Source organism: Lissotriton helveticus, chromosome 10 (genome assembly GCF_964261635.1).
Source record: "Lissotriton helveticus chromosome 10, aLisHel1.1, whole genome shotgun sequence".
NCBI lineage: Eukaryota > Metazoa > Chordata > Amphibia > Caudata > Salamandridae > Lissotriton > Lissotriton helveticus.
Window position 1 is genome coordinate 1,191,176,027 of NC_136071.1, and position 25,461 is coordinate 1,191,201,487.

The 25,461-nt window shown below is 47.0% G+C and overlaps 1 protein-coding gene across 2 annotated transcripts in view; it reads right to left on the reverse strand.

Moving 5' to 3' along the window:
- CHN2 (chimerin 2) overlaps window positions 1-25,461 on the reverse strand; it is a 601,556-nt gene that overhangs the window by 269,576 nt on the left and 306,519 nt on the right. The window contains exons 4-6 of one of the 2 annotated variants that reach the window (XM_078664041.1): window positions 16,138-16,169; window positions 12,975-13,088; window positions 8,091-8,376 (exon numbers count right to left, since the gene is read on the reverse strand). In XM_078664041.1, coding sequence (XP_078520167.1) covers window positions 8,091-8,376; window positions 12,975-13,088; window positions 16,138-16,169 — 432 coding nt within the window. The remainder of the gene's footprint in view (window positions 1-8,090; window positions 8,377-12,974; window positions 13,089-16,137; window positions 16,170-25,461) is intronic. The other variant, XM_078664042.1, reaches the window with a different exon arrangement.

The following is a 25,461-nucleotide window of genomic DNA, read 5'->3' on the forward strand; positions in this document are numbered from 1 at the left end:
GCGCTTCTCTTTGGTTTCCCTGGGTTCCAGTCCAATTCATTTCCCCTCCCTTCCCTCCTGATCCTAAAGGGCACTTTTTGAATCCTGTAACCATTGTCCTGATGAAGACCTCAAGCTAAAGAGGCCGAAACGCTGTCAACTCTACAACGCCATCCGTGGCAACTAACGGGTCATTCACAATTAATGAAAATATGTTTGTAACTGTAAATACTTTTGTTTGACCTCCACTGTTTATTATTGTTTTTTTGCCGCTCCACGTCGTTGCTTAATCACATGTGTCACTGCGCCGTTCCCCCACCACGACACTCCCCAGTGCACATCTGGTTGTTATGGTTACTGCAATTTAGTTGTATTTTGTGCCTCTATATGCAAATAACAACCCTTCACCCCTCATTGGTCTCCCTCGACGCCTGATTACAGCACAGATGTTTGTTTTGAGTCAGGTGGAAAAGGTACACATAATTTAAAATTGAGTCAAGGTCACCTACCTGATCTTGAGAAAGTTTTAAAATCAGTGTTAGATACTTTTGAGATATCAATGGTCTCATGTACCCCTTATCATGGTCAACAAGTTTCGGCCATATATGTTAAGTGCCCTGGTGGGTCAATGTGGCTTTCGTCAGGACCGAAGAAAAGTAGGCATGCGCACTAAAACATGCGTACCTGAGCCTGTATTCAAACTCATCTTTTCTGAATCTCCTTTTGCAGTAAGGTTTTCTGTGTAACATCAATCGCTGAGAGCGGTGGACCCTGCCGTCATACTTTCATCAAGGTGTCTCACCCTCCGATACACCTACGGTTTCTCCTCGTAAGCTCTGTTTCCTCATACTGATTTAATAGTTCGCAAAAAAGTGCACCACATCACGTCTGTACTACCAGAACTGCGTAGGCTCTCAGTGGAAGTGAGGATTCAGTTAAAAAAAAACCTGCATGATCTTCAAATCACTCCAGGAAAAACATCCAGAAAACCTGCACAACTCATTGAAAATGTCAAGTGTTAAGGGTAGTGAGAGGAGCAAATCAAGTTTCCTAGTACAAACTAAGAAATCCTTACATCTTTGGGCTTCTAACCAGCATTTATCTGGCGCTGCCACAACCCCTTGTAATTCGCTGACATCATATACAAAAGGATTTACTTTTATTCAGGCAAAAGTCAATACTCATCTTTTTCAGCTCCACCTGAACCCTTGAGTCTCTCTCTTTTATATGTATTTCCGCCTCCTCCGTCGCAACCATTGAGTCTCTCTCTTTTATACACATTCCCGCCTCCTCCGTGGCAACCATTGAGTCTCTCTCTTTTATACACATTCCCGCCTCCTCCGTGGCAACCCTTGAGTCTCTCTCTTATACACATTCCCGCCTCCTCCGTGGCAACCCTTGAGTCTCTCTCTTATACACATTCCCGCCTCCTCCGTGGCAACCCTTGAGTCTCTCTCTTATACACATTCCCGCCTCCTCCGTGGCAACCCTTGAGTCTCTCTCTTATACACATTCCCGCCTCCTTCGTTGCAACCCTTGAGTCTCTCTCTTATACACATTCCCGCCTCCTCCGTGGCAACCCTTGAGTCTCTCTCTTATACACATTCCCGCCTCCTCCGTGGCAACCCTTGAGTCTCTCTCTTATACACATTCCCGCCTCCTCCGTGGCAACCCTTGAGTCTCTCTCTTATACACATTCCCGCCTCCTTCGTTGCAACCCTTGAGTCTCTCTCTTTTATACACTCTGCTGCCTCCTCCGTTGCAACCCTTGAGTCTCTCTCTTTTATACACTCTGCTGCCTCCTCCGTTGCAACCCTTGAGTCTCTCTCTTTTATACACTCTGCTGCCTCCTCCGTTGCAACCCTTGAGTCTCTCTCTTTTATACACTCTGCTGCCTCCTCCGTTGCAACCCTTGAGTCTCTCTCTTATACACATTCCCGCCTCCTCCGTCGCAACCATTGAGTCTCTCTCTTTTATACACATTTCCCGCCTCCTCCGTGGCAACCATTGAGTCTCTCTCTTATACACATTCCCGCCTCCTCCGTGGCAACCCTTGAGTCTCTCTCTTATACACATTCCCGCCTCCTCCGTTGCAACCCTTGAGTCTCTCTCTTTTATACACTCTGCTGCCTCCTCCGTTGCAACCCTTGAGTCTCTCTCTTTTATACACTCTGCTGCCTCCTCCGTTGCAACCCTTGAGTCTCTGTCTCTTATACACTCTGCTGCCTCCTCCGTTGCAACCCTTGAGTCTCTCTCTTTTATACATATTCCCACCTCCTCCGTCGCAACCCTTGAGTCTCTGTCTTTTATACACATTCCCGCCTCCTCCGTCGCAACCCTTGAGTCTCTCTCTTATACACATTCCCGCCTCCTCCGTCGCAACCCTTGAGTCTCTCTCTTATACACATTCCGCCTCCTCCGTTGCAACCCTTGAGTCTCTCTCTTATACACATTCCAGCCTCCTCTGTTGCAACCCTTGAGTCTCTCTCTTATACACATTCCCGCCTCCTCCGTGGCAACCCTTGAGTCTCTCTCTCTTATACACATTCCCGCCTCCTCCGTGGCAACCCTTGAGTCTCTCTCTTATACACATTCCCGCCTCCTCCGTTGCAACCCTTGAGTCTCTCTCTTTTATACACTCTGCTGCCTCCTCCGTTGCAACCCTTGAGTCTCTCTCTTTTATACACTCTGCTACCTCCTCCGTTGCAACCCTTGAGTCTCTGTCTCTTATACACTCTGCTGCCTCCTCCGTTGCAACCCTTGAGTCTCTCTCTTTTATACATATTCCCACCTCCTCCGTCGCAACCCTTGAGTCTCTGTCTTTTATACACATTCCCGCCTCCTCCGTCGCAACCCTTGAGTCTCTCTCTTATACACATTCCCGCCTCCTCCGTCGCAATCCTTGAGTCTCTCTCTTATACACATTCCGCCTCCTCCGTTGCAACCCTTGAGTCTCTCTCTTATACACATTCCAGCCTCCTCTGTTGCAACCCTTGAGTCTCTCTCTTATACACATTCCCGCCTCCTCCGTTGCAACCCTTGAGTCTCTCTCTTTTATACACATTCCCGCCTCCGTGCAACCCTTGAGCCTCTCTCTTTTATACACATTCCCGCCTCCTTCGTCGCAACCCTTGAGTCTCTCTCTTTTATACACATTCCCGCCTCCTCCATCGCAACCCTTGAGTCTCTCTCTTTTATACACATTCCCACCTCCTCCGTCGCAACCCTTGAGTCTCTCTCTTTTATACACACTCCCGTCTTCTCCGTCGCAACCCTTGAGTCTCTCTCTTTTATACACATTCCGGCCTCCTCCGTCGCAACCCTTGAGTCTCTCTCTTTTATACACACTCCCGTCTTCTCCGTCGCAACCCTTGAGTCTCTCTCTTTTATACACATTCCGGCCTCCTCCGTTGCAACCCTTGAGTCTCTCTCTTATACACATTCCAGCCTCCTCTGTTGCAACCCTTGAGTCTCTCTCTTATACACATTCCCGCCTCCTCCGTGGCAACCCTTGAGTCTCTCTCTCTTATACACATTCCCGCCTCCTCCGTGGCAACCCTTGAGTCTCTCTCTTATACACATTCCCGCCTCCTCCGTTGCAACCCTTGAGTCTCTCTCTTTTATACACTCTGCTGCCTCCTCCGTTGCAACCCTTGAGTCTCTCTCTTTTATACACTCTGCTACCTCCTCCGTTGCAACCCTTGAGTCTCTGTCTCTTATACACTCTGCTGCCTCCTCCGTTGCAACCCTTGAGTCTCTCTCTTTTATACATATTCCCACCTCCTCCGTCGCAACCCTTGAGTCTCTGTCTTTTATACACATTCCCGCCTCCTCCGTCGCAACCCTTGAGTCTCTCTCTTATACACATTCCCGCCTCCTCCGTCGCAATCCTTGAGTCTCTCTCTTATACACATTCCGCCTCCTCCGTTGCAACCCTTGAGTCTCTCTCTTATACACATTCCAGCCTCCTCTGTTGCAACCCTTGAGTCTCTCTCTTATACACATTCCCGCCTCCTCCGTTGCAACCCTTGAGTCTCTCTCTTTTATACACATTCCCGCCTCCGTGCAACCCTTGAGCCTCTCTCTTTTATACACATTCCCGCCTCCTTCGTCGCAACCCTTGAGTCTCTCTCTTTTATACACATTCCCGCCTCCTCCATCGCAACCCTTGAGTCTCTCTCTTTTATACACATTCCCACCTCCTCCGTCGCAACCCTTGAGTCTCTCTCTTTTATACACACTCCCGTCTTCTCCGTCGCAACCCTTGAGTCTCTCTCTTTTATACACATTCCGGCCTCCTCCGTCGCAACCCTTGAGTCTCTCTCTTTTATACACACTCCCGTCTTCTCCGTCGCAACCCTTGAGTCTCTCTCTTTTATACACATTCCGGCCTCCTCCGTCGCAACCATTGAGTCTCTCTCTTTTATACACATTGCCGTCTCCTATGTCGCAACCCTTGAGTCTCTCTCTTTTATACACATTCCCTCCTTCTCCGTCACAACCATTGAGTCTCTCTCTTTTATACATATTCCCGCCTCCTCCGTCGCAACCCTTGAGTCTCTCTCTTTTATACACATTCCCGCCTCCTCCGTCGCAACCCTTGAGTCTCTCTCTTTTATAAACATTCCCGCCTCTGTTGCAACCCTTGAGTCTCTCTCTTATATACATTCCCGCCTCCTCCGTTGCAACCCTTGAGTCTCTCTCTTTTATACACATTCCTCACTCCTCCTTCTAAACCCTTGAGTCTCTCTCTTTTATAAACATTCCCGCCTCTGTTGCAACCCTTGAGTCTCTCTCTTATATACATTCTCGCCTCCTCCGTTGCAACCCTTGAGTCTCTCTTTTTTATACACATTCCCGCCTCCTCCGTTGCAACCCTTGAGTCTCTCTCTTTTATACACATTCCCGCCTCCTGCGTCACACGCCTTGAGTCTCTCTCTTTTATACACATTCCCGCCTCCTCCGTTGCGGAGTCTCCTTAAAAGATCTCCGATAAAGAGCCCTCTCGCGGGGCCCGTGGAGGAAAGCAGCGCCACCCCCACGAGGAGCAACGTCCGATGATGAAGCATGACACTCGCAAGGGTGTGTGAGGGCACTATGTGCAAAGGGAGGGATTCCCCCATCACCCTAAACAACCCAACTTTATTGAGATTGACCACTCTCATATTTCATTTCCAACCAGAAAAGGTAGTGACTTTCTTTGACTTTAGGAAGATCTACCCCCTAGTGTTTAATAGAGTCTATTACAGACATTTTGCAGAGAGTAGGACCTCACTTATGAGAAATGGGTGGGTGTCACAGAGATTATTTGCAGTAATATCAGCGACAGGGGCGGCTCTTCCACGAGGGCGGAGGAGCGTCGCCCTACTGCTTTCTCACAGTGCAAGAAGCAGAAACATAAAATGGTAATAACTTTTAGTTATTACCATTTTATGTTTGGATGTGGGCGGGTAAGCGGGGCTGCTCTGCGAGCAGGCAGGGGAGGAGTGGTGTGCCTGTCCATTCCCGAGTGTGCAAAGACTGTTTGGTCAGCCCTCTGGAGCCACCCAAATCAGTCATGCGCACTCTGCCCTTCTCCATGTAGACTGCATTGTGGCCTGCAGAGAGAAGATGGCCGCCCCTATGCCACCGGCTGGGCGGCATCCTGACCAATCACAGTGCTGCTTGCAGCATTTTTATTGGCTTGGGGAGGGAGCCTAGCTGCCTGCTTCTGCTTCCTGTTCCTGTGAAAAAGACACCAGGAGCAGAGAAGACGAACGGCCCGGCCGGCGGAAAGATAAGTTTGATTACTAAAAAAAAAAAAAATACCCCCTGCGTGAACCCCCTCCATGTGCGACCCCAGAGCGCGAGGCATGCCGCCGCGACTGGTCGGTGAGCTGCTGCTGCTGCTTTGTTACAGTATTGAAAACGCACACCACTAACCCTGAATATTAGATATAAACACATTTAGAATTTGAAGTGACCTGGTCAAAGCTGGCATGAAATAGATGAAATAGAACCATAAATTCAAAGCCGTTCCGAACATGGTCACAAAAATAGGACTGGTCCAGGGTCCCCAGAACCCTTCAGATGCCCCTGTGTGTGCAGATTAGGAGAGCGAGTCCTCAGACACGACCTCTGTCGGTGACGGTAGGAACGAGCTTCGGGTATTTTTAAAGTGGGGGTTCTAAGCTGTGACCCCTGAAGTGGCAGCAATGCTTCGGTAGAAAGGAGCTGATTGGGTTGGAAATGATTGGTCAGTGCTGAGTACTGAAAATATTAAGAAACGAATCGAACACAGATTTTCCCTTTGAGATCATTGGTCTGGAATAACAGAATCAGGATGAAACATTATTCTTTTTAAATGATGTTCAAATGTTAGAGCTGCAATGAGACATCAGATCAATGACAGGGGTGTTCCATGGTGATTTGAAAAATCCATTTCAATATTTATCCCTGGTCAGAATACTCTCGGTGTTTCTGGGTAGTATTTGTGAGTGTGCAGCGCTGACAAGGAGGAAACGGGCTAGAAACATACTCGAGACGAGGGAGGGCTGCGAGACCTGCTCAGCGAATGTGAAAGAGTATCTGGCGCTTGAATCTAATGCAAGGCTGCCCCCTAGTGTACTTCAGCGGCACGACCCCCGGAGTCCTTTTAAGGGCTACGGTGAGCGCATAGCCTCCTGGCGGCCTTCAAGTTACGAATAATTTTACCTAAGTGGCGGCTCCTCCACTAAGGCAGAGGAGTGTCGCCCCACTGCTTTTAAGAAGTGTGACAGAGGAAAAAGAAAATTATAATAACTTGTTATCATTTTATTGTTTCCAGCTGTTTTGCTGGTGGGTGGGGCTGCTCTGCTCTCAGAGCAGAGCAGGGGAGGAGTGGTTTGCACACTCCAAGTGCGCATGAATGCTTTGCCAACATTCATGCACACTTTGCATGTTCCCCATCAGGCTGCATTGGAGCCTACATAGAGAACATGTCCAGGTCCACAATCTCCGTCTGAACATCGAACCACAGCGCTCAGACCAATCACAGCGCTGCATTGCAGCCTACATAGAGAACATGTCCAGGTCCGCAATCTCCATCTGAACATCGAACCACAGCGCTCAGACCAATCACAGCGCTGCATTGCAGCCTACATAGAGAACATGCCCAGGTCCGCAATCTCCATCTGAACATCGTACCACAGCGCTCAGACCAATCACAGCGCTGCATTGCAGCTCTGTGGTTGGTCGAGGGAGCCTGGCTGCTTACCAGTCACAACACTGTATTGCAGCATTGTGATTGGTCAGGGAAGCCTGGGTGTGCTTCCTGATTGCTGTTCGGCCCGACTTCGACGGAGGAGAGGCGGAGCAGAGACGTGGGACGTGGCGATAAGGTTAGTTTTTTTTGTTTTTGTTTTTGTTTTTTTAGCTTTCCCTTCCACTTCCCCACCCACCCCGTGCCCCCCTCCCAAATCAGTGCCAGCCCCCACTGCTAAAGATTAGACATAGGTTAACATATGCTTTATTGGGACCTTGCCAGGGCACAATACAGTAGTAACGGCATACGAGGGTGCATTTAGTGCTAAGAAAACATTACTAAATGCTGGGAGTAAGTTGGGGAACCATCCTTCCCCAAGAGCACATTTAGCGAGCACAACCAGCTGCTTGCGCTCGCTATTCATGTTCTGTTGCATTTAGTGCAATTTCTTTACATAAAATACATACTGGCATCCATTTCTGGCACCAGGGTGTAGCTCTAACAAATAATTACCCTTCTCACATAATTACTCGTAATCTCAAGGAATTGTTTTGAAAAATTCCATGTGATTACGCTACACAGATATATGCAAGTTACGTCGACCCCTAACCATAAGCCGAATGTGTATGTTGACCCATTCTCAAGCAGTTTTTCAACCAACTTTCACCATAAACCCCCAGATTGGTCTTCCCCACTCACAACCAATCTTTACACCCCCCAAATAGGACCATGAGCTCAAGGTAGGATTGCCCAATGCCAACCAATCCCCAGAGGACCATGAGCTCAGTGGGTTGGAGCTAGGACAAGTGTGCTACATGGAAATGTAAAAATGACAGTAACAAGCCTAAGTAGTTTATGACTTATTTTGCCACCCAGCGTGGACGCTCACCTTCTCCACAGCGGTGTTGTTTTCACCCTGGAGGGGGATTTTCTTGGACCCATTACGGTGCCGGCTGAGTCGGCGGCAGACCTTCTCCCGGAGTTGGGTGGCGTAGCCGATGTGCTCGTAGATGGGGTTGGTGGTCATTTTGGCAATGTACTCGGAGGCCTTGGTTTCTATATACAGCATGATCAGTCCATCCGTCACCAGGTCATGAATCGACTCGAAGCGCTTCTCGCCCACAAAGTGCTTCCCATCGTAGAACAGGCGGTAGTTCAAGGTTTGATGTCCAAACCTGGGGTCAAGAAAGACAAGCAACTGAGAAATATGAACCCACCTGAGAGCCATGACCAGAAAGCACAACTGCTATGGTGTCTGCATTTCATACTTCAACAAATATCATAGAATCATTTATAACTTCTGTCAGGATGCCCCAACAGCGGCAATCCATTAATGTAAGACTAGTTGGCGTATACCATCACAACAAGGCACATATGATTATCTATTTAAAATGCACAATGTTTTGTCTTTCTTCTCAAACAAGGAATGGAGGTAAATTTATTAAAGACTTCGAGCATCTCTGAATAAACAGAATGACTCAGCCCTCTCCCTTGACAGCCTGGTTTCTTCATGGCAGTGCTTAATTTGAGCTGGTGGTTTCCGGTGCTCAGCACCCGCCCTTAATTGTCAACACTGGCGCTTGTGACAGTCTGCCACAAGGTGGCGCTGTCTGGCCAATTTAGAAATGACCCCAGAAACAGTTGATTATTACTTCAATATACATTCAAAATGATTTTTACCGCCCATGCAATTCTTTTAGCTTAGGGGATCCTGAGATAGTTTGAATTGTCACCCTTGCAGCAGTGTGAGGTTAGCAGTTGTGTTGTTGTTATCCTTGGCAACACTGGCAGGGGTGATCTGTGGTGCAGGGTGCAGTGGCCTCCTGACGAGAGCCCTGGCACATATATATATTTTTTTGTTTACAAATTAAGCACTGCGTCTTTGCTACTCCCTGATGCACCCACACAGAGGTGCGCGAAACTGCGGACTCTTTTTTGTGATGCGCGGAAAGTTTTCAAAAAAATTAGGTGAAATTACTAATATTGTGCGAACTTTACTTGGCCAGTATCTCATGTAACAAGCATTAGAAATGCAATAGGTCTCGCATTTTTTTGAGTTAGAGCTATTGGCATAGCTAAACAGCTACTGGACAGAAACTGCCACTTTGCAGGTGTCGAACAGAGCTTTGCTCCGTGAAATGGCCTGAAAGCCTACATTGATGTTGATAGCCTACAAAAAAAGGCAGATCAGGATGACCAGGAGGAACCGCAAACGTTTTGGGATGGCCAACGCAAACAAATAATGAGTGAAATCGCCTAGGCGTGACCCAAGCATGCAAAGGCGGGCGAATCCGACCCAATGCACCAATAAAAACACGTATTTCTAAATGGTACAACAACTAACAAATGGCAATTCAGGGGCATGCCAAAAGCCGATAGAGGAGATAACAACAGGTCCTGCAGACAGCACATGCAAGCTGCCTAGGCTCGACCTAAAAATGACAGCATCTCTAGCAATCAGATGCCATGCAGGTGCTGGCAGGAGCCCCGTTCAAGTAGAACATGTTTCTTCGTCTAGGTTTTGTTTCTGCGATATAGTTCCTGCTTGAACAAGTCACTCACAGCCAAAAACCTTGATCAGGTAGTCATAAAAAGTGCAATGTGAAATATGCGTATTTCGCCCACGTAAGAAAATGTGTCTCACGGGTAATGCATAGATGCATTACGTCATGACTGCATGGCCAGCATCTCTCCTCTAAAGAGCGCCCTGTATGTTGGCATTACGTTGTTCCAGAGGTTGGGCTCTGTTCCTCCTCCTTCACACAGGACCTATGTTAGAGGGACAAGAGGTGCTAGACCTAAATCCCAGGGCCTCTCTGGCACTTATGGGTACCAGACAGGTAGGCGTTTTCAAGAGGTTTGGGACTTCAAGGCCCTAGCACAGAAGCAACACAAGAGGAATTTTAGTACCACGTGTTGCAGAATAGCAGTAAGGCACGCTCACCCTTGGTGACAAAAATCAACTCTGAAACCATGAACGGTGTGACCTGTGTCATGGCTCATCTTCAATGAACGATGTGACCCGAGTCATGGCTCATCTTCAATGAACGGTGTGACCTGACCTGAGTCATGGCTCTTCTTCAATGAACGGTGTGACCTGAGTCATGGCTCATCTTCAATGAACGGTGTGACCTGAGTCATGGCTCATCTTCAATGAACGGTGTGACCTGTGTCATGGCTCATCTTCAATGAACGATGTGACCTGAGTCATGGCTCATCTTCAATGAACGGTGTGACCTGACCTGAGTCATGGCTCTTCTTCAATGAACGGTGTGACCTGAGTCATGGCTCATCTTCAATGAACGGTGTGACCTGAGTCATGGCTCATCTTCAATGAACGGTGTGACCTGACCTGAGTCATGGCTCTTCTTCAATGAACGGTGTGACCTGTGTCATGGCTCATCTTCAATGAACGATGTGACCTGAGTCATGGCTCATCTTCAATGAACGGTGTGACCTGACCTGAGTCATGGCTCTTCTTCAATGAACGGTGTGACCTGAGTCATGGCTCATCTTCAATGAACGGTGTGACCTGAGTCATGGCTCAACTTCAATGAACGGTGTGACCTGAGTCATGGCTCATCTTCAATGAACGGTGTGACCTGAGTCATGGCTCATCTTCAATGAACGGTGTGACCTGAGTCATGGCTCATCTTCAATGAACGGTGTGACCCGAGGCATGGCTCATCTTCAATGAACGGTGTGACCCGAGTCATAGCTGAAGACATGATCCGGTGGGATGTGAATCACTCCGTGTAAAGTCAGTATTATGTGAGAACTTGGAGACTCGGGGTAACTGAGCAACCCTTGTGACCAGAAGTGTTTTTGGTCCTTGAACCCCCAAACCCAGACACTGCGGCAGCGCACTGAGCTCCCAAGCGCCTTCTGTTTAGACCTTCAATATCTGGCTGACAGAGTCAGTTTGAATTTCGATCCAGTGACGGGCAGCCGAAACCATCTGCTGCTTAAGGTCAAAGTGGTACCTAAACATATGAGGGAACCAATTTACAGGGGCGGCTCCTCCACATGGGCGGAGGAGTTTTGCCCCACTGCTTTCACGCAATGCGAGAAGCAGAAACATAAAATAGTAATAACTACAATTTTATGTTTCTGCTTCTTGCACTTCAAGAAAGCAGAACAGAATGGTTTGGTTGCAGGTGGGCGGGGCTGCTCTATGAGCAGGGCAGGGGATAAGTGTGTGCCCATTCCTGAGTGCGCATGACTGGTTTGGCCAGCCCTCTGGGGCCGACCAAACCAGTCATGCATACTCTGCCCTTCTCCATGTAGGCTGCAATGCAACCTACATGGAGAACATGGCCAGGCCATTAGTCCCTGGCTGGGTGGCGTCTCAACCAATCACTAGGGTTGGGCGGAATTTGCGTAGTCGCGCTATGCAAAGCTCTGTGGAACGGTAAAAAGTCTCGGCGAGCATGCAGAGTTCCGCAAACACGTGGAATTGCTTGTTCCGCCCGGTCGCAATGCTTTTTTCCTGTTCGCGAACGCTGTTTGTGTGCTCGGGGGGAAATATCTCACAAACACGCATTTTGAAAGCGCAAACAGGCAAAAAATTCCGCGAAGCCGCGGATCGTAAAATTCTTTGCAATTCCGCGTTCCCCGCGGAATGCGAAATTACCCAAATTTCCCAAATTCCGCAAGTGAAACGGAATTTACCGCCCAGGCCTACCAATCACAACGCTGCTTGCAGCACTGATTGGCTTAGGGGTGGGAGCCTGGCTGCCTGGTTCCTGCTCCTGCCGGAGGAAGGAGAGGAGCGGAGACGACACAGGACCTCACCAGCGGGAAGGTAAGCTTATTTTTTATTATTATTAAATTAAATCCATCCCTGCGTGACCCCCGCATCCCCACCCGCGAGTCATGCCTGCCGCCACTGGAACCAAACCCTGCGAGGTGCATCTTATAGGTGATGCTGTCAATGTGCGGGGGAGAGAGGAGGGGAGAGACAAAGAGAGAGACAGACAGGTAGAGAGAGAGAGAGAGAGACAGAAGGGGAGAGGCAGAGAGGGGGGAGAGAGAGAAAAAAAGAAAGAAAGAGGGAGAGAGAGAGAGAGAGAGAGAGAGAGAGCGAGAGAGTCGTGAGCCACACACAGCTCCTGCCTGGAGACTTGTGCCACATCTCTACACAGAAACACATACCAAATCCATCACACTGAAGAAATAAGAGGCAGGCCAGCATCACACACAAACCACACACACAGGCACAAATGAACACATACCACACACACACAAAGGTACATACACGCTCGCACACACACACACCACACACATACCACACACACAAAGGTACATACATACATGCTCATGCACACACACACAAACACGTAGATACATACATGTGTGCACACACATACCACACACACACACACACACATGAACATTCATGCATGCACACACATGCACATGTAGATACATACACCCATGCGCACATACACACACAAACTTACATACAGGCACGCACACACACACACACATACACACATGAAGATACCTACACATGTGTGCACATACACACACACACACACAAACGTACATACACATACCACACACACACACACACATGTAGATACATAAACACACACACAAACGTACATATATGTGCACAGACATGTAGGGACATACAGATGCGCACACACACACAAACATACATACATACACACCCGCACACACACAAACATACTCACTCACTCACAATGCTGTACTAACCACACTCCACTAGTACATCACTGCATAGGACAAGGGCTGCGCAGAGACACACCTGAGCGCCAGCGTGTAGGTGCCGGGCTGTCGCTGGCTCTCCCGGATCAGGTAGGCGCCCTCCACGCCAGCCAGGAGCTCGTCCACCTCGTCTCGGGAAATAATCCCGTGGAACCTGAAGGAAGGAAGGAGGAAGGTTAGAAACCAGAACAAGGCTGAGCCCTCCCCTCAAACATAAGTGACTGCAGACTTTATAAAGGCAAACCTTTGTTCATCTGGCCCCAGAGCGCAATAACAGCAGAGCCTCAACGGAGACACCTGAGAACGATACACAAGACACAAACTGTGCATTATGTAGAGAATGGCACCTAATAAGACCTGTGAGTTAGGGGGAAAATGAGATTCCGGAAGCAGAGAGAAAAGAAGACATAAAATCCCTTTGAGTAGACTTCAGTGAGTCTCTTAGATATTTAGAAAGACCATCATATAATGCAGTAGCGGCTGGCAGGCAATGAGGGTGGAGAGGCGGGGGTAGGGTGGGGGCAGCTCGGGACAAAATAAAATAGGGAAAAACTCTTAACTCTTCGCTGTCTGCATTTTCTTCTGCTTCTCTGGGAGTCTTGGAACCAGGAAGCACCCAGGCTTCCCTCAGCCAATCACATCGCTGCAATGCAGCGATGTGATTGGCTCCTTTAAGCCAACCATAATGCTGCAATGCAGCGCAGTTATTGGTCTGAGCGGTGAGGATCAGCGTTCAGATGGGGACTGGGGTCTTTGCATGTTCCCCACATGGCTGTGTAATGCAGCCTGGTGGGGAACATACAAAGTGCGCATGACTGTTTGGCCGGGCCAAGCTGCCTGCGAAACAGTCGTGCACACTTGAAGTGTGCAAACCACTCCACCCCCTGTGCCTCCAACTCCGCTCCGCCGTAACCCAGCCCGAACATGAGAAAAAGAAAACAATAATAATTGTGTTATTTTTGTTTTATTTTTCCTTCTCAAAGAGCAGTGGGCAACGCCTTAGCGGAGAAGCCGCCCCTGATATAATGAAGAACAGCAGTTAGATCATGAAAGAATAAGGAGCCGATTATGATCTCGGGTCGGAAAGCCTCCTTTCAGCCGTAGTAAGGCCGGCACCACACATGGCCGCCCACTGCTACTGAAACACCCTCCTATAGAAAAGAATGGAGGTAGGGACATAGAACAAAACCTCAATAGCATATAATGTTACATTAGATTAAATTGATTAAAATATTTGGAACTAAATATAATTTTAATTTAATCAAAATAAATATCTAAAAACAAAACATATGTTTTAATTTACTTTAATAACCATTTTCAATTTATGAATTAAGCGACCATTATTTGCAATTAAAATATAATGAAGTTACTTTGAATTAATTCTATACACATCTTTTAATAATTATTAATACATAATAAAGTACACCTTTTTGCTTTAGTTTTTTTTTTTTTCATTTTAACCTTCTGAAAAATAATGTATTTCAATATCTTCAACTTAGTTACATTTTTAATTTAAATTAAGCTATTACAGCTGTATCATTTTTCCTTTTATTCTACATTTAAATCATATATTGATAATTGACAATACCATTTATCATAAACATATTTTTACTTTTTTTATTAAGTTTAATAACGTTTTTTTACATTTCCCAATACTTTACTATAGGGAGACTCCGGAGGTGACAGCAATTTTTAAATTTAAAAAAGGGTATTAAAACATGTTAAAATAAAATAAAAGATATGGCTACAACCCACACTATGTTTCTGGTTTCTTTGGTTTCATTTTCACGTCTTATGTTACCAACTTCAGCCTTGGTGACTTGAATCTCCAATGTTCTTAAAACATGAAAGACTCCTTCCTTGCCAAGTTTGTCCAGCTCACCTCTGACCTCCCACACATTGCCACTCCTAAACTCCTAAGCCCCCTCACCACCACCCCCAGGAAGGGGAGAACACCCAACTGAAATGACAAGGCACTCTTTTGAAAATGCCCTGGAGTTCATTCTGAAATAATCATACCAGTGTTGGAGCCCACAGGGATCACCTGTAAGCACTGATAAAGGTATGATAGATGAATCCAGAATGGAAATTATTTGTCTGGTAGTTAATTTGTGGCTGAGCAGGAATTGGTACGCTCTTGATTTGCAAGCATAGGATCACAGCCTTCAGAACAGGATAGCAGCCAGCACGTGTTTCACCCTATACACTTTGTCAAGGCTTCTCATATATGCGGGCTGTGATAGGCTGTGATGGGCCGCTGTCAGCAGGGTCATCTCGCCGCGTCTTTCAGCAGCGCCCCCCTGCGTCCTCTGCACTCCTACGACCGCCCATATCCACCTCTGTGAGAGTCTGACCGCATTTACGGTTGTGTGATCTCACTTCTTGACATGATGTTTGAGTGAATGAGAATGTGATGTCACTTCCTGTGACGGCATCTGCAGTCAAAGACGAGTGATGTTCCTTGGGTTAAGTAATAACATTGGTGAAAAGACACCGGTGACTGTGATTGGTTCACAGCATTGAGAGAAGCTCCTATGGAACTCATTGGCTTAGACAGTCAACCAATAGGTGTTGACTGACACTTGTGCTAATAATATTATTAACATATTTAATCATGTACAACACAGCAGGGAAGGAGCCAGTGAATCAGCATAAAGGAGCCATCCAAAGGTGATAATTAAGGCTCCCTGTTTTCCGTTTAACTTATTTTTACAGATAAATACAGACAGAAAACATTCATTTTCTTGTCTGTATTTATTTTTAAATGTGGATAAAAACGGAAATTAGGTTGCTTTTTGAGTAATTCTAAATACTGTCTGCCATGACTGCCAGGCCAGTAGATGCATGGATTGATAGATACGGGGGTTAAAAAAGAAAGGTATTTTAGTAAAGAGGCTTTAACAGCAGTAGATATGCACAAGGTTGATACTGAAATCTGTATATTTTCATATAAGTGCACTGATTTATCTTCTGCAGGTGTTCACAGCACTGACATCTGGCAGACGTTCATGAACGAGTGCACATTTATTGGTTAACTAAATGTGGAAATATACTAATTTCAGAATAAATTTTTCCACAAAATCCAAAATAAATATCGATAAATACAGATAAAATCAGCAAAAAATAAATATGGATAAATACAGACGGAAATGGCATAGAAATAAATACCAAAAAAACGGGAGCCCTAGTGATAATATACTCACTCCCTTCCGTAATATTTTGGTCTGTTCTCCACCTACAGAACGAGAGAAGAAGAGAAATTGGTCTATCAGGCTTGAGAAGGCAGGGACGAGAGCAACACTTAAAAAAAATATATTACTTCAGTAAATCAATATACAAAATACACAGTGTACATGAGATTCCTAAGCACATGACAATTGTATAGTACAACAGTAGTACATTAAGTTATTGTGGAAATGAAATCTTGACGTAAAATAAATGCGATTCTTCAGTCTTTTTAATCTTTGCCTAAATCCTTCTTTAATGTAAGATACTGTGACTGTTCCAAAGCCCAAATGCCAACACGTGTTTCGTCGCCTCTGTATATTTGTTCATACATCTTTTTCAAGGCTTAGTAGGCTTCTTTTAGTGCTTATTAGCGTGTGGTGATACTTTCGACCCACACGTTCCTCCAGCATGGGTAACGTTTCTAAGGGAGTATTCAACGTCGTTCTTTGTCCCAATTGGTGTGGCCAACTTCAACTTCAATAGTTATTACGTCTATGACTCCCACGCCGGCGTCCTCGAGTATCACCACACGCTAATATGTCATGAAAAAGTTGTATGTACAAATATACAGAGGCAACGAAACACGTGTTGGCATTTGGGCTTTGGAACAAAGATTTAAAAGACTGAAGAATCGCATTTATTTTACGTCACGATTTCCTTTCGACAATAAGTTACTGTGCTACTGTTATACTATACAATTGTCGTGTGCTAAGGAATCTTATGTATGTTTGTTTGTGATGCAGCCTAGGCCGCAGAAATTAGGAGAGGTGGGTGGTTCTCTCCGCCTTTTAGCACCGCAGAAATACTAGCACCATAAAAATAATTCGTGAATATTTCCAGGGGCGCCTTCCCTGTGATTGATACCTCTATCCTGAACTGTAAATATTCAAAATACACAGTGAACTATTTCCATGTAGTCTTTAAACGTAACAATTATATTTTTATACAAAAACGCAAATTAATTAGTAAAAACATCACATGGAGGATCCTTATAACAAATTTGATACTTTTTATATGGTTATGTAATGGCATTGCGTTAAAGAAGAAAATGCATTGCACAGATCATCTGTGCAAGGACGTCGACGCCCTGTCGCACTGATTCCAGTGTTGACTAAGATCCCTGTCCAAATGTACATAATATGGAATCTTCGTTGAGGTCCTTCAACTTGGACGTCACAGGGGGAGGCAGCAGTAATAAACCTGCCCACCCCTCTTTGATGAACACCTTGGTAGAATGCCAGCAAAGATGCTCTCTGACACACATGGGTCAATGTGAGCTGCCAAGGACGGCCGCCATATTGTCTCACTCCAAGTCCAGACTGCTGAGAACGCACGGGGTCCTCACCTTTCAACTCTGACGTTGTGGAAGTGTGTCTTATCCCACCTCCAGACTGAGAGGAAAACACATGCACACACACACCACACGTGCATGTATATGCACACACCACACATACATACATGTACACACACCACACTCACACCCACACATATATACACACATAGACACACACATGCATGCACACACACACCACACATGCATACATGCACACACACCCACCACACACACACACACATATATGCACACACACACACACACCAAACACACACTCACACATATATGCACACATATACACACACACACCACACACATGCACACACACCACACATGCATACATGCACACATACCACACACACACCCACACATATATACACACATACACACACATGCATGCACACACACCACACATGCCTACGTGCACACACACACGCCACACACACACTCACACATATATACACACATACACACACACATGCATGCACACACCACACACACATACATGCACACACACACACACCACACACACACTCACACATATATGCACACATATACACGCACACACCACACACATGCACACACACCACACACACATACATGCACACACACACCACACACACACACACCACACACACACTCACACATATATGCACACATATACACGCACACACCACACACATGCACACACACCACACATGCATACATGCACACACACCGCACACAATTGTGTACACATACACACCCACGTGCATGTACACATGCAAACACACATGCTTGCACACACTACGCATGCATGCAGATGCACACACTCATATACACACACACTCACACATATATGCACACATATACACGCACACACCACACTCATGCACACACACCACACATGCATACATGCACACACACCACACACAATTGTGTACACATACACACCCATGTGCATGTACACATGCAAACACACATGCTTGCACACACTACGCATGCATGCAGATGCACACACTCATATACACACACACTCACACATATATGCACACATATACACGCACACACCACACTCATGCACACACACCACACATGCATACATGCACACACACCACACACAATTGTGTACACATACACACCCACGTGCATGTACACATGCAAACACACATGCTTGCACACACTATGCATGCACACAGATGCACACACACATATACACACACATATACACACACCACTCATGTGCACTCATGCACGGACGCACACACATGCGATAGAAGTACTACTTAAAGTCTTTAAGAGAGAAATCCATTAAGGTAAATACTTGTTGAATTACTTCAAGTACACACATACTAAACGACGATGTCATAATGATTTTATGATGTCATCAGTGATGTAATCAATGATGCCACTTTGATATTTCAGCAATGATGTAATACATTATGTAATTTATCCTGTCATGAGTGATGTACTATGCAAGGTTATTATCAGTGCATGACAGGGTGCAAGTTATAGTTAGCTCAGTAAACTATATCGGTTGAATTGCATTGTTATGTTTTGTTTTTTAAACTGCTAACTATAACGTCCCTTTAACAATTCTTTAGGTTTCGACAGACCTTGAGATGTATGATGTTCTGACTGCAAAATTATGTATCAAACTGCAGGGGAGGCATTACCTTAAAAGAGCATAAGATGTTACTAGAGCGGAATAACAAGAAACTCAAATGTGTGAACACCGTCATAAAATTAAAAGTCAACAACAATTGAAGGATCTTGCCAGAGGGACAACACATCTGAAACCCCTTTATTGGTCTACAAAAGGGGTGCTATCAGTTGACACATTCAAGAGAATATAACCAAAGGGGAAATACACATAGAACATGATGGAACATGACCCGCGCCCAGGATATTAACCCTGTCGCGAATGCACCGTCTGTAAACACACAGAGTCCATTAAAATCTTAGGTTTTGGACCTGCAACGCCCTGTGAGTAAAGAAAGCGTGTCACTTGCAAAAGTCAAAATGTGGCATTGATAACTTGTCCATGAGTCAGAAGTATATAGGTGTGAATGAATGAATGAATTAATTAATTAATTAATATAGGCTTTATAAAGCGCAAACTTAGCCCAGGGGCATCAAGGCACTACCAATAGGGATCAAAATCTGAGATGTCCATAGAAAGAGGGCTTACACAGGCATGTGCAAGCTGTGCACCTGCACAGGGCCACCAAACCCCAGGGGCCACCATGCCAATATATATCCTTAATATAATACTCCTCTGAGGATGGATACATATTTGCGTGGTGGCCCCTGGCACGGATTTGGCGGCCTCCGGCTCTGTTCCACTTCCAAACACCCTGACCCCCCCTCTTCCGGGGCCCCGCCCAGACCCCTCTTCCGGGGCCCCCTACCTACGCTCCCTGCCCAGGGCCGCCATGAACCTAGAGCTGCCCCTGGCTTACAGATTCGAACTGGTGAAGAACCAGGTCTTCAAGGCCTTACGGAACGAGGAATGAATTTCCAGAACCGAATTAGAAAGAGGAAGGGAGTTCCACAAATAGGCTGCAGCCAGTGAGAAGCCCGCCCCCCCCATCTGGATTTCCTGAACTTAGGCGCAGTCACCAAATTCTTGCGGGAGATCTTAACTGCATACCAGGGACATATCTCCGAAACCATTTTTTAATGCTTTCTGATCCCATATCGTAAAAGGCCTTGTGTACCAAACACAGGGCTTTAAACACAAATCTCCAGCCCAAAGGAAGCCAATGCTGGCTCCTGATGGTAGCCGATACAGAGTGAATTTAGGAAGGCCTATCACCAACCTGGCAGCGGCACAAGTTGGAGTCGGTGTAGGAGACCCCTATTTATCCCTGCATAAAGGGCGTTGCAGCAATCCAATCCGGACAGCACAAGGGCCACCACTGCCCGTTTCCGCGCGGAGAGGGAGAGAAATTGACATATCTTTCTGAGGGTTCTTATCATCCCGAAGCAGGTGGAGACTGTTCTACTTATTTGGGGGCCCAAGGAGAGGGAGGTATCAACGATGATGTCTAGATTTTTGGCACTGAGGCCAGGGCGAGGGCAGGATCCAAGCGTGTCTGGCCTTCAGGCCCTGGACCAAAATCTCCTAATTGTCTCCAAAAATGTAAATCTCAGTTTTATCCCCATTGAGTCTTGGATAGTTCTCTGCCATCCATGCAGCTACCGCCTGCATGCAGCTTTTAAAATTTGCTGCTGAGGCTTCAACACTCTCAGTGATGGTAATCATGATTTGAGTGTCATCAGCATAGGATAACACCTCTAGGCCGAAAGATCTTACCACCCTCGCAAGCGGGGCTACATAAAGGTTAAAAGGGTGGGACTCAATGAGGATCCCTGGGGAACTCCGCAGAACCGTTGTTTAGGAGCAGAAAGGAATTGACCCAACTTAACTCTTGGAGCCCGTTCCGTAAGGAAAGATGTAAGCAGAGTAAGGGCAGAGCCCTCAATCCCTATTTCCCGGAGCCTCACAGCCAATCTAAGGGGATCGATGGTATCGAAGGCTGCCTCCAGGCCCAGAAGCATCAGTAAGGTGGTGCGACCTGTGTCGACCTGTTGTGGAATGTTGTTACAGACGACGGTTAATGCCGTCTCGGTACTGTGTCACTTCTGAAACCATGTTGCGAGCCATCGCAACATGAAAACAAAGAAAATCAAAGCGGGACTCTTAGCACGTCAAAGTAACACACGATGTGCGAATCTTGGAACTGAACTGGTAACTGCTATCCAACATGGAGGCCACACAGCTAATGACATGAGATGGGCAGTACCAGGAGAGTGAGTTAGGACAGACACAGGACTGTGCCAAAAAATGCTGCCCCAGAAGGAAGGCTGGACATAATGGCTAAGAACTGGTCTGAGCAGGCGCTCGTTTTCAGCGATATTCGCGCTTAGCGCGAATTTTTAAATCGCTATGCCTGCGTTGATAATAGGCGATAGCGATGTTAGCGACTGCTTTCAGTCGCTAACAGGTTGGGTACGCCCACTTTGCATGTCATTAGCGATAAATATCGCTGACATGTAAAGCGGGCCCCAAACCGCTCGCTATCGCCTACAAACTGTCGCTAACTGCTGTTAGCGACAGCTTGCTAATAGGGCGATTAAATTATCGCCGCTTAGCGGCTGAAAACAGCCGCCAAAGCGGCCATAATTTCATATCGCCCGAGTTGATAATATGCCCCTCTGTTTGATATTATAGTCGCAGGTTTGAGTCCCAGCTGGAGTACTCAGACGTTTATCCTTCTGAGGATGATAACGTGTACCATCGAGTCCGATAACAATACTATACCTGTTATTCGGCACCAAGATACCTCAAGGGCTGAATGTGTGATTTAAAAATGCACATTATGTAATTTTTGTTTGGTCCAACAGGGTAATAGTTTAGTGCTGTCTTATGCTGCACAGTTTATTTTGCTATTACCTTGCAGGGCCACTAGATGGCGATGCAGGACACGTTTTCACCGACCGGTTGGCGTGGTTCTCCAAAAATGCTGCCCAGAGCAAGATGCAGAGGTGCAGGTTGAGCTTGCGCAGCAGCCAAGCTCCTAGGCTGGTGACACCGCAGACTGCTGGCACGGACTGTGGTACTGACTGAGGGTCATGGCAGCTGAGCGGGAAGGGGTGCCAAGAAGCGCGCACATGGGCAGGGGGTCTTTTCAGGCATGCTGTGTCCCTCACCCACAATACTGCACAACACCATGGCACAGCCCCCTACCATGTGTGTCCCCCCAGTGACAGAAACACCCAAACAGGGGTTAAGGTGAGATGCTGGGGTGCACCGACCCTGGCATCAGGACCTAAAAAGACTGGCAAGGGATGTGCACGGGAGCAGAAACCTGGACATCAGCGCCTGGGGGGGCTGGGGAGAGGTGTGCATGGATGGAAGAAAGACCTCACATGTTTCAGTCAGGGTATAAAAAGTAACATATATTTTAACTGCTGTTTCCACGGGTTTCTATTTCACATTTGTGCCCTACAAATTGAGTAATAGTGCTGCAAATTGCAACACATTTTTGATGATCTCCAAAACCGCTGAACTCCACTGCATGCGCAATTTCCAATTCCAAATCCTTAATTCTGCCAGCACAGTGACACTTTTTTCAGCTCGCAAACGGCCCATTTCACAGAATCGAGCCGTTTGCGACCAGAAATACAGCATTTTTAAATGTATATTCCCCATTTGCGAGTTTGTAACCTTTTACCAACTTGCAAAATAGGGTTTGCGAGTTACTATTAGGAAGGGGCGTGCCAGGGGCGTTCCATCCTGATAGCGAGTCGCAGGGGGATGTACAATTGTTTTGCGACCAGAATGCAGTCGCAAAACAGTAACCCACTCGCAAATGGGAAGGGTTCCCCAGGGGACCCCTCCCCTTTGTGAATGTTTGTAAAAAACGTTTTGTTAAGAGCAGGCAGTGATCCGGACCACTGCCTACCCTTCAAAAATGAAACAGAAACGTTTCATTTTTCTTTTTGAAGCTCATTTTATTTTTCAGGAAAAAGGGCTGTATTTAAAAAAAAAGTTGCTTTATTTAAAAGCAGTCACAGACGTGTTATTGCCCATTCCGAATGGGTCGCACATTGCGACCTGTCTCATGAATATTGATGAGGCAGGTCAATTGTGACCCTATTGGGAATCGCTAATGTGTCTCCATTTCGTTTTGGAGTGTCTAATTGCGGGTCACAAAAAATCGTAATTACAGACATGCAAAATGAAATGGTAGTGCACCTGGCCTAAGCACCCCTGCTGAGGGAGGCAGAGACCACTCTTTAACCCCTTGGCCGCGGCAGTAATTACGCCGCGTCACGGGGGGGGGGCGCGGTGCCGACATGCTGGTGACAGAACTACTCCATCACCAGCCACGGGTGGGCTGTGCTAATGACGGAGTGGTTCTGTCACGGCCACGCCCACCTAATAGAACGCGCCGCGCAGGCATGAAATCAACACCGCGCAGGCGCAGTGGCCGGGCCGTGACGGGAAACATCCTTTACAACACAACTTTTACCACGCAGTGCTATTACAATGCAGGTTTTACAACGAAACCATGACAACGCATTGCGCGGGGGGCGCTCTAGGATAGGGAATAGATTTAATTTACTATCCAACACCTACCCTAGTGTCCACGGGGACTGGAGTTGGAATAGTAAATTAAACTATTCACTATCCAGCACCCCAAAGGGCTATGCGTTGTAATGGTATGCGTTTTAAAAACTGCGTTGTAACAGCATGCGTGGTAAAAGCATGCGTTGTAACGTCATACATCCGGCCGTGACGGAACCACTCCGTCATTAGCACAGCCCACCCGTGGCTGGTGACGGAGTGGTTCCGTCACCAGCATAGAAAGGGTTAAGTTGTTCATGCAAATAATCTGTAATAACTTGTCCTCTCCCTGCCTTACCCTCACGAGGCGCCTTATCGGGAGCCTTCGCGGCGCTTCGCGGCGCCTGCAGTGGCCCAGCCTGTCTAGCTAGCACTGTTTCTGTTTCTATTACTGAGTTAAAGGGAAGAAGGAGGCGCCTTTACCATCCCCAGGCAGGGGGCGAGTGGTAGCATTTCTTCACCTCAGACTCGATCAAAGGCGAAAACAGCAACAAGCCGCCCACTCAGAGCCCAGCAGAGCTCGCTTCTGAGAAAATGATTTAGGTGCGAAATGAACAGAAAAACTGTGCCTGGTGAGAGGGGGCGGATCGGAGCGCTGAGTCAGAGCTAGAAACAGAAGCATCGCAGGGCGTCTCCGACACCCAGGCAGTGTCAGCTGGAGAATGTTGGGGGTAGCTGGTCTGTTCCCATGAGGCACAGGGTCAAGACTGATTTGCATATGGCTGGGTCCAAACTGGGGTGGCATAGTGAGCAAAAGAACAATGGATTTAACACAGATCTTTTGACTGGGGCAGAATGTTTGCATTGTCAGCATTCCGTCCATCATTTGTTGCAGTTGCACTTTTCGCCCTAAGTGGGACGGGTATTCCCTGATGTGGGTCCCTTGCTCACTGTACCACTGGATTCAAGCAAGCCTGGCTGAAGAAGGGTGACATACCCTGAACCCGGTCCCTGGTTGCTTGTTTCCGGTCCAGGGAGGACCAGGCCTGGCAGAACGGTCTGGACTGTTCCCATGAGGCACAGGGTCAAGACTGATTTGCATCGGGATGGGTCTAAACTGGGATGGCTTAGTGGGCAAAAGAACAATGGATTTAACCCAGACCTCTTGACTGGGGGAGAATGTTTGCATTGTCAGCATTCCTGGAGTCTGGGTCGGCTCAACATCCTGTGATTCTGGGCAAATCACTTAATCCCCCCTACCTACCAGAAATGAATGTGTCCTTGTTTAACCTCTTCAGCGCGACCGCGTTTCCCCCTCCGGTGCTGGGCGGTAATAGAAACGGGCGTGGTCATGACGGAACGGTTCCGTCATGAGCAAGTCAAGTCAAGTCAAGTCAAAATTTATATAGCGCACTACATACCCATCGGGTCTCAAGGCGCTTGAGGAAGGGGGGGGAGGTTTACTTATCGAAAATCCAGGTTTTAAGTTGTTTTCTGAAGGCTAGGTGGTTCTGTGTAAGGCGGAGGTGAATGGGAAGGGAATTCCAGGTTTTGGCCGCTAAGTAGGAGAAGGATCTTCCCCCCATGGTGGCTTTCTGGATGCGCGGAACAACGGCGAGGGCTTGGTTGGACGAACGCAGCTGGCGGGTGGGGGTGTACAGCTCAACCGTAGCTCATGACGGAACCGTTCCGTCATGAGCATGGAAGGGGTTAATGCAGCTGGTGCTCGTGTCAAGGTCCCTCACATAAACCAATCCATTGCACTAACAGCAGTGTTTAGTGTGAGCCGGGGCTGCAGGTGGAGGCCACTTGCACTCATTCTCAACATCTATTTTCCTCATCAGATTTTGGAGCAGAACAAGAGAGTGAAACACACAAAAGGAAGGAAAAGGAAGGCAAAGATGAGAAACA